The 10,082-nt window shown below is 44.6% G+C and overlaps 1 protein-coding gene across 1 annotated transcript; it reads right to left on the bottom strand.

Annotated features, from left to right (window-relative positions):
• Nucleotides 1-2,232: 2,232 nt before the first annotated feature.
• Nucleotides 2,233-9,194, bottom strand: ivns1abpa (influenza virus NS1A binding protein a). The gene is made up of 13 exons (XM_079574724.1): nucleotides 9,038-9,194; nucleotides 8,511-8,680; nucleotides 8,330-8,405; nucleotides 7,527-7,700; nucleotides 6,856-6,981; nucleotides 5,493-5,603; nucleotides 4,993-5,134; nucleotides 4,670-4,894; nucleotides 4,470-4,591; nucleotides 4,257-4,383; nucleotides 4,041-4,172; nucleotides 3,790-3,963; nucleotides 2,233-3,313 (listed from the first exon to the last, which is right to left on the bottom strand). Exons 1-13 carry the CDS (start codon nucleotides 9,146-9,148, stop codon nucleotides 3,051-3,053), a joined length of 1,953 nt encoding a protein of 650 aa, XP_079430850.1. The 5' UTR covers nucleotides 9,149-9,194; the 3' UTR covers nucleotides 2,233-3,050.
• Nucleotides 9,195-10,082: the final 888 nt, after the last annotated feature.

A 10,082-nucleotide genomic window follows, 5' to 3' on the forward strand; every position in this document is an offset into this window, starting at 1 on the left:
TTAATATCCATTAAATACACCGTACCCATTTATGTGTTGTGATAGAGTAAAATGTGTTTATTGTATATTATAAAATTAGACAATTGTGGATAAAACCATTTCTAAAGCATTTTCATCGAACAGTAATCAGGCAGTAGATCTTGTGCACTGTGAGCATTGCCAGTAAAATTCCACTTTGAAGAAAGGATTTATTTTTGGAATAAGTTTGGACTGTAGCACTTGACAAGCTTCCTCAGTCCTGCTTTGAAAATGGAAAATGCAAACACATTGTCTAAAAAACATTATACAATACTATTTTGGAATATAAAATGGATTCCTTGACCTATGCCCTGTGAAAACTCTCCCAGAATTACTCCCAGAGTGTATTGAGTTAAAATATCTCACACTGGGTGCCCGTTCCTTATGCAATTTCTCCAGGCTGGGGACTGGCACTTTGAATGTATGGATTCAATTTGCACTTATCCTTTAGTTTTCATTTCACTGAATTCAGATGGTGCCAATTATTACTGAACGTTTGTGTCATCGGTCTGTGTTTTTCCGTTCAGATGGGAAAAATATTTGTATAAGACATGATTTTCACAGGAATAAAAAGTGCTCCCTGGTTTGTTCATGTTGTATATTGATCACCATTACTTATTTTGTATCTACCACATGGTTCTGTGCGGCCCTCCCTGGTAATAGGCTGGGGTAGTAGTGTGTGGGTAGTTGTAGTGCGGCTGAAGTAGGCGCGTGGGGTTATGCCTTTGTGCGTCGACTGTGACTAAGGGGATTAGGCTGGAGGAGGTGACGCAAACATGACACCTGCCAACGCTCTCACACACACGAGACCTGAACACGTCACACGGGAAGAGCAAATCATTCACATGTTGGTTACAGGGACATGCATACGTCATTGCATATTTTAAGTTAAATGCATACTGTAGTGCATAATGCTGGCACGCCCTCCGCCTAATTTTTAATCTATTGGGTCTTTGGTGTGTCACTTGAATGGATACAACCCATTTTACAGTTTCTAGTAGTCCGGGGCACCCTGTACTTGTTCATGTTACCTTGAAGTTAGTTCTTAGTACTCTGCGCTCCTTTGCTTTGATTATTGCATAAGCTTCTGCAATGTCAAGAGATCCAGTGTTGCATTTTTCACCAAGATCTTGTATTGATGATGGGAGAGTGTGACCACTGCGCAAAGCCTTCCCCAGCGCATCCCAAAGATTCACAGGAGATATGAATGGGGGGAGACGCTACATTCTGAACTACAGTATATACTGGACATTAAGGTTGCATTGCTGGTGTTTCGCTTTTGTAAATGTTTTAAAGTTGGCAAGGGAGTAATGATCAAATCTTAATACATTGATGGACAGATGTTATTCCAGGGTAGTAGTCAGTGTGTCAGGATCATCCTTTATTGATCTCATAATGGAGAAATTCACTTGTTGCATTCAGCAAACAATGAAATAGTAAATAGAGGTATCTTATGTACAATGAGTAAAAAGGGTTGAAGGGCAAAAAGTATATAAAAACACAGACTATAAAATGTAGAATATGAAAATGTCAGCAGTTTACAGTGCTCGTGCAGGTAGTTGATAAAAGTGACACTGATACAGAGATCAATCTACCATCTACAACCATGGGTACTACTATTGTCATTTTTAAAACATATCTTAGATAATTTAAATTCCCACCCAACCCCCTTTTGCTCACACAATGACATGCTTTTGTGGGTGTACGTTGCTGTGTTAAATCTGATTATACAGCCTTATGTCAAACATTAAAAATAGCCCAGAGTTTATGCAAGTGACCTCTGGACTCTTCTCAGGTGTGAGCAAGTTGTGAATGAGCTGGATGAGAGCAAGTGTGGGAGGGGATTTAGGGCCTGTCCCGGGTCATGCAGATGTAACGGGTCGGCCCGCTAGACACTTAACACCCCCCAGCCTTTCCTGCTGTGGTCAGTCAGCCAGCTTAGTACTAATCCCAGCTAAAATACACATACGGGAGCAGGAAAAAAAACAGGCTTAGTGACATATCCCAGCGGAAATAAGAATATAAGCTTCGAAAGAGACAGATTGAGTTGTGTAAAGTATGGACCAGAAAGGCACAATCGCAATTCAGGGTTAATCAAATAATCTGGTTGGCTTTTTAGAAACAAAATATCCCATAAAGCAACCATTCAGAAAAGACAGTGAAGACATAAGGCAAAATGTTCAATTAATTGGTTTATTCAATAAGAAATGTTACAAATGTGAATCTTGTTCTAGTATTCCTTCCAGAAAATTTTGTCAATGCCTGACAGTTTGAACACTAAAGGATTTCCAGTAAATTGCACTATATTACGTACATCAATGTCATATCACAATAACAAAAGTTTGGTTAGCAGAAGCATTGTGCGTGTGTGGTTTTGTGCACAAAAGTTACTAAAAATCTGGCACTGGTTAGATTAGACTTAAAGCTGTCTGCTACTACCGTTATTTGTAAATATGCAGTGTATAAAAATATAAAAAAGGCCATTTAAGATTCAGAAATAGCAAATCAGCTGTAGTTAATATGACAAAAAGCCGTGACGGGTGTTTCTCCACTCGCACTCTGAGTAAGGCTTCAACCACTGACATATCATCCAGTAAAATTTTAGAAACAAATATTTAAATAACTTTCAAGTCAATCATCACTTCAGACCGTCCAAATGACCTTAGTAATTTCTCGTCTCAAAACCGTCTAAGTGACACCCTTTCAACTCATCTAGGAGAAGAAAAAGCACTGGGTATTCAATGTTGGCATAAGACAAAATGAGAAGAAATAAAATATATACAGCACGAAAACATTGTATGCAATATGCAAAGGCGTCATGTTGCTTTGGGCAACAACCCCAACCCACCCCCCACCCCCTACCCTTATATAAGCCAGTCTTCACTGAAGACTCCTCTGTCCATGTCCCCTCCCCCGACACATACCGCTCACACACAGGACATCACGAAACACGATTACATCACTAAGCCTGTTAGTTTGGAAAAACGGTGAAGCACTGTGAGACCCAGACCCTGCTCCCTGAGCCCCACTCTTCAGTCGGACACAGGGGAGGGGGCAGTGGTGCAGTCGTTCCACTCGTCCATCTCAGGGTTGTAGACCTCGATGGTGTTGAGGAAGTCGTTGCCATCGAAGCCGCCCACGGCGTAGAGGGAGTTGGAGAGCATGGCTACGCCTGCGTTACTGCGAGACGAGGTCATACTTCCCAGCATCCTCCACTCGTTCCGCAAAGGGTCGTACACCTCCACACAGCGCAGTGCGTGGGTGCCATCGAAGCCGCCGACCACAAACAGTTTGCCTGGAGCAACAAATAATTCAGCTTTAGAGATTGTGATTTTCAAAACGTGCCTAAAAGCCTCAGCTCCTCCATTACTTATTTTTAAAAGCAACCACAGAAAGTGAGCCCTGCCCCATTCTGGCTTCGGAGGTAAATGTCCCATTTATTATTTTTCCCTAAACACTTCAAATAGTAACAATGTGTGGCAACTACTGACAAATTTCATATTGATATGTCATCTATAACATTAGAAACTCTTGAAACATTTTCACAAGTTTCAGGTGATTTTTGTAATAAATTGTTTCATGTTCATTCCATTTCCAAAAACTAAGAAAAAATTCTTAACATTTTCCCTTCTAGAACCAGAGCCTTCACCTCACTCTCTTCTGTGGTTTGAGTTATAAACGGAGGAATCAAGGAGCTGAACAGGCATGTATAACTACTTTCCTAACCTAACCTAACCTTCTCAACCGCCGACTTGACTCCTGAGCCCATACCTGCGTGCACGGCGACGCCAGCCCCCCTGCGCGCTACGTTCATGGGTGCCACCATTGTCCAGGTGTTGTTCTCCGGGTTGTAGCGCTCCACGCTGTTCAGACAGTTCCACGACTCTGCTCCTCCGATCACGTACATGAAGCCCTCCAGCTCGCACACGGCCGCCTGGTGCCTCCCTGCAAATTTCAGCAGCACATGAAAATCCTGCCCAAGGCCTTAAATCATGTTTGCCAGTGGAGTTTTTGTTACTTACGAATGTTAAGAGAAGCACAGTTGGCCCAGGTTTTGGACACGGGGTCAAAGGCGTCACAGTTCTTCAGTCCTTTCTGCCCACAAGGGTCCGATCCTCCCACCACGTACAGTTTGTTGTTCAAGGAGCAGACACCTGCCAAAAAACAAAGATACAAATGAACTTTGAACCACAGGACATCACCCATTTTAAACCTTCTCTGATCATTTTAGAACAAACCTGCATTGCAACGGTTGGTCCTGAGCTCTGGCACTTGCGCCCACTCATCAGCCTGAGGGTCGTAGGTCTCCCCACAGCTCAGCTCATCAGAATGTCCGTTTGACCCTCCAATCACATAAAGCTGACCCTGAAAGAAAGCAATCAGTGGAAAATGAGCAAACTGGGAATTTAAAGTAAGACATCTAATCTGAAAAAGTGCAGAGGTTGCCCTACCATCAGCACGGCCATCTGAAAGCGAGCCCGTGGAGTCCTCATGGGGGCAATGAAGGTCCAGTTGTCCTCTGCAGGGTCGTAGCGTTCCACAGTCCTCAGACATTCCTCTCTGTTGTAACCTCCTGCACAAGACCCACCCACTTGTTGAGCACTGTACCTTACAATAAGAGCACGGAAAACTACTGACAGTCCACGCTTACCTGCTGCGATGAGTTTGCCATTGAGCGCGGCGATGCCCAGTCCGGAGCGAGCGTACTGCATGGGGGACAGTGGGTGCTCCTCCAGCTCCTCGGGCTGGGCCTCGAAGCTCAGGCTCTTGAGCAGACAGGGAGTGGCAGAGGGGGATGTCTGTGGGCTGCTGCGGCCGTGGAGGAAGATCACACACAGCACTCCATCCAGCACGGCCAGACACAGGTAGGTGTTGTCTGAGGGGACAGTAAGATGGTGATATATATATTCATGCATTCTCGTACAACAGCTGACCTCTGCCCAGGGGAGGACAATGACATGCACAGTGTCTTACTTGTGGTCTTCTCAGAGGCGATGTACTTCCACTCTCTACGGGCCGACTGTTTGGTTGCATTAGCTGCCTGGTTGGAGGGAGACAGGCTTCCGGTGGAACTGCAGCTCATCTGTCTCTGGGCGCTTTCGCGTACAGGCTTCTTCTGCAAGAGCACAGTGCAGCTACAGAAGCCACGCTTGCACCAAAGGCCCACCATCGGCCAACAACACCAAAGCACACCCAAACCACTAGGATATAAAGGCTACTTTGACTACACAGCACAGCAAAGACCCGAGCACAGGTGCTCTAACTCAATAACAGAAGTTTAACTCAACAGCGTTAGCCAGGCAGACAGAACTGACCAAGGCTTCGCAGTATGATGAACTAAATGACATTAGCTTGTCTGGCACAGGCTGTTTATTGCTTTACGCAAGGCCAGGCCCTCGTTTCACATTAACTTATTTCCTGCGAAGCATAAAGTGACCAGACTGAGGAAAAGCCAGTCACGAGCTGTTGAGTACCTGCACAAACTGGAGGTGGTCCTCCTCTGCACCAAACACCTCAGAGTGGCCCTCAATCACCAGCCCTCCATCCACCAGCTTATGGTCAGGTGAGTAGTACAGCGTTTGCACCTGGAAGACAAACAGGAACAACACCCATGTGGCTGTGTCCATGGCAAAGCACAAGAGCCCCCACCGCTTTGGGGTAACAAGCGACTGAGCTGGTTCTGTTTCAAAAGAGACTAGGAAACTGATGCGCCGGATCTTCCGTCTGAGAAAAACCTTCATTTAAAATTAAGATCGCCGCACTGCAGACTGTAAAGCATGTAGGTTCAAGAAGACATGTCATCCATCTGTGGAGCCTCTTCATTTGCATCTAAAAGAGAAGCTGGTGAAGACAGTGCTGGAATCATCTTCGATGAGGCACAAACAGAAGAGCCCTCTGTGCTCCCGTAACCAGTCCTTTAGCTGAAGAAGCTTGCATCATTGTGACGACAGCCACCATCTGGAGTCAGATCCAGGTGACAACACTGAAGTATTGTTATGACACCGTCCAAGCCTTTCCCCTCCTGACACCAGAGAACTCCAGGACTGGTGCATTTACGCAATATGTTCTTAAAGTTTATGAATCAATAATGAAATGTGAGTTAATATATTTTGTAGATCAGTGACTGAATTTTTTGGATTTTCCATTTTTAAATATGTAAAAAGCTAACTTTGGGGCCGTGTGTGGCATTTGGTTTAATTGTGTGTGCTTATTGCTTAAGTGATCTTGTGCTGCGTGTGGTGGTGTACGAAGCAGGATGCATCTGTATGTGCACAGACAGATGGGAGCACAGTGCTGCTTGGCTGTCCTCCCCCTCTCTGACTCATTACCCTGGTGGCCCAGTCCTTGGCTCCTCAGTCCGGGTCCTGCTGCTGCTAATAAACCTATAGGAGATAAATCAACGGGGAGGAATGGCCGTTAGTGCTGGGTCCACAACAACACACCTGTCAGACAGTAAAAGTCACTGTTAGGGGTCAAACCTTTCAGAGACCCGTTTTGGGGTTTTCAGATGAGCACCGCTTTTTGTCTCATGGTGGGGTGTATGTAAAACAGCCACATACCCAAAAGAAAACTGTAGGAATAAAGAAAAAGAGCAAAGACCGGCTCTTTCTTTACGCTCACCTCTGATTTGTAGTATGGAAGTACGAGGGAAGTTGCCTACTGTCAAAAAACCTCAACAAATCAGAGGAAAAAAAACAAAGCACAGCATGACAGCGGCATGCCATTTCTATTTCGGCCCCCTGAATGACTTGTTAATGTCAAAAACAGGCGGAGTCCGGGGTGCGGGTGCGGGGGCTGGGCGGCACAAGTGTGGAAAAAACGAGGGCTCGTACTGACCTCCTCCATTAGGCGCTCCAGTTGGTCTCCGTTCTCCCACAGGCTCCGCTGCACCCAGCTCAGCACCTTCGAGTACAGCTTTCCATTGCTGGGCAGGGCCAGGTTGTCTTCTAGCATTACTTCTAACTGTAAACCAGAGAGACCAGTAAGTAATCACAAGGAGAAGCAAATGGATAACAAGATAGAAAGTGAGGCTGGTTGGAATTTTACAGTCACGTCAAACTCAACAAACAAAACCATCAAAGCCTAAGTCACGCTTTACCTTTTGTTACAATTAAACCCTATACAACTCATCCCCTACAGAACTGATAAAGCTTCCTGAATGATAAAGGAAACCCTGTTGACCTAGCCCATATGTCTACTTTTATAATCTTTGAATGAAACGTTCTTGGGCAACAGATCTTTCAGACAGGTGTCCAGGCTGCAGACCCACCTCCCCGCTAACCCCTTCGCCCTTAATACACTGGGTAATCCTATATATTCTTTACATAGCACAGTGCATTGATAATCCTTGTACATCTTAAAGTTACATGATACCAAAAGTGCAGCATAGCTAATTTACTGTGGACATTTAGCATCATCACAGTAAGACTATAGTGGCCAATGCCAGGTATACATGTCACATAACATTAGATGCCAGTACTGTACATCCACATTTGCCAGTGCTTTACCTTGAGGCGGGGAAGTTTGAGGAAGTCTTCCTGTTCAGATACTTCCAGGAGATGGTCCTGGATGTAGGCGTCCACTTTGGCCAAAACGCGAGCGTCTCCCATGGAGCTGGCAAAGTTCCGGAAAGAGATTGCGTTCTGGGAATGCATCTTAGACAGCAGGTAGTCGCCGCATATCTGAAGAGTTGAGCAACAGGTTTAGATTCACATTTCAAGACAGTCACATTTTGGACATTGGATCACTTTATTCCTGTCCCTATGTCTCTGCATCTTTATATGGCAGAATGTACATCTATAGTTAAGCAAAGTAGTTGTTGAGCATTATGTGACCAAGCAGCTCTTTTCCATAAGAGCGATCGCGATGTCGTCACATCCGTTGGCCGTGGTAGGTATTTTACATTTTCATATTTGATAAACATTTTATTAAAATCCTATAATCAGCAAAAACAATGTCCATAAACAGGGCATTGCTTCTCTTGCGCTGTAACAGATCTATCATTTTATAAAACCGAGTTAGAGGCCTGTATGCATCAGCTGTTGCCGACCATTCACCAAAACATCCGGCGAAAATTGCGGAAGTAAACAATAACAGCGATCGCTCGTATTGAAATGTATGGATTATTTTCCCCCGCAGAGGCTATGCTAGCTGTAGCTTCTGAATAATGTAATTTACTCACTCCTAAGGGACGTATATTAAAAGAAACGCTGCATGGGGTAATAAACTGAGTAATACCAGGCTTTTTCCATTGGCACAAACACAAAAGGATTCATCATGGATTAGAATTTGTGCAGTTAAGACTGAATACCTGTTTGACGCGCTCCATCTTGAACCGCTTGGCTGCAGAGTACACATCCTTAACCAGCTCCCTGTCCGCCTTCAGCCTGTTTTTTTTTTAATTTCAATTACAAGGGGAAAAAAATGCTGTGTCAGTTATTTGGAAATATGCATGCAATGAAAAGCAGAATGGAAAACTATGCGGTCCTCACTGGGCAGTGTAGGCGTAGTTGAGCAGGACCTCCACAGCCTCGGGGGACAGGTCTTCAAAAGTGACGTGGGATACTCCGTGAGGCTCCAGGTCACTGTTGAAGATCTCAAACAGGTATGGGCTGCAGCATGCCAGGACCGCGCGGTGAGCCATCAGTTCATGGCCACGCACCTGAAATGCACATTCAAAGCAGACACAATTACTAGAAATCACAAATTGAAGTCTTTTTTCAAGCAATGCTCCTCCTAGGCAGATTTAAATAATTTGCTATTTTACTTTACTTTTTTTTTTAGCCTTCATCTTTATCCTGGGAACTACATGTCACAATTTCCACTACATTTCCTGTTACGTTAAGCCTCCAACCATTCTGTGAGCACAATCCTGACCCAAAGCCCATTCAACTGTGCCTAGTTAGAGCGATTTAAATCAAGCGGTCATGTTCCCCGGCTCTGTTCCCCTTATCCTCTCGTGCCTTCGTTTCAGCTGTGACTCAGAGCAGGCTTACTCACATCGAGCTTGAAACCTTACCTGAAGTCTTACGTCGCAGAACTGACCGCTCTTTCGAAGAGCGTTCATTTTGGCCACGGTGGAGTCTAGGAAACTCTCATCTTCGAAGATCAAATATCCGTTGGGAGTCATCTCGGCGAGTTTTCAAAAGATTTGCCTGGAAAAGAAAATTTAAAGAACCTTCAGGGAGTAAAATATCCAGGTCCTCGGCAGGCATCCATTCAAGTGCGCAGCGTGGTTAACATCCAGCTTCATTAATTGATGACAACAGAGAGGGATAAGGATTAAGCCTAATGTGCGTCGTGTACTATAATCTGTTCAATGCATTAGTAATAGCCTTACCTGATATGAAGCAATGCAAAATCCAAGGAAGTGCCAACTGCTGCAAGGAGAACAGGAAAACACAAGGCAAAGTAGACTCCAAAAAGGAAGAGAAGCCTTCTTCGCCCGATGTGGAAGGGATGGGGAAAGTTAGAAGAAATGCCAGTCGACTACGCGGCCGGACAAACTATCAGGCTTGAAGCGACTGTAATCGAGTCCTCGGAAACCCGTTGGCTATAGACTGGCACCTATCCTGTGTTGGTCAAACATTGTAACCTGGGGGAGAGAAGAGAAATAAACATTAGTCATACGGAGAGGGGCTCAGATCACGGGCCAGTTTTTTCTTTTTTTTTTAGCGCACAACGTTAGCGTGAGTCAGCTTTGCACGGTGAAGCGCATTTGGGTTAAACAAATGACAAAGACTGCAATTATTTAGGCAACGCTGCACTGGGAAGAAAAATAAATAACTCCGTCTCCTATCTCTAAAATGAAACGTAATTGAACATGTTAAGCAAAGTGAAAGAACTCTTGATTTTCCAGTTTCCAAACGTTCATGCCTCGAGCAACAAATGCTTCCACAAAAATTCAACCAGAAGCCTACAATTTCTATTTTAGACAAATCCTTTCCACGTGAATTTGAAGAAAAACATTGAACATGCGAACTGTGCGAGAAAACCTTTACATTTCAAGTATCCACACCTGCTGCCACACGTGTGAAAGTTAAATCCGTGCCATGTTTGCAGCT

The sequence above is a fragment of the Gobius niger genome (genome assembly GCF_951799975.1).
Source record: "Gobius niger genome assembly, chromosome: 17".
NCBI classification, from domain to species: Eukaryota; Metazoa; Chordata; class Actinopteri; order Gobiiformes; family Gobiidae; genus Gobius; species Gobius niger.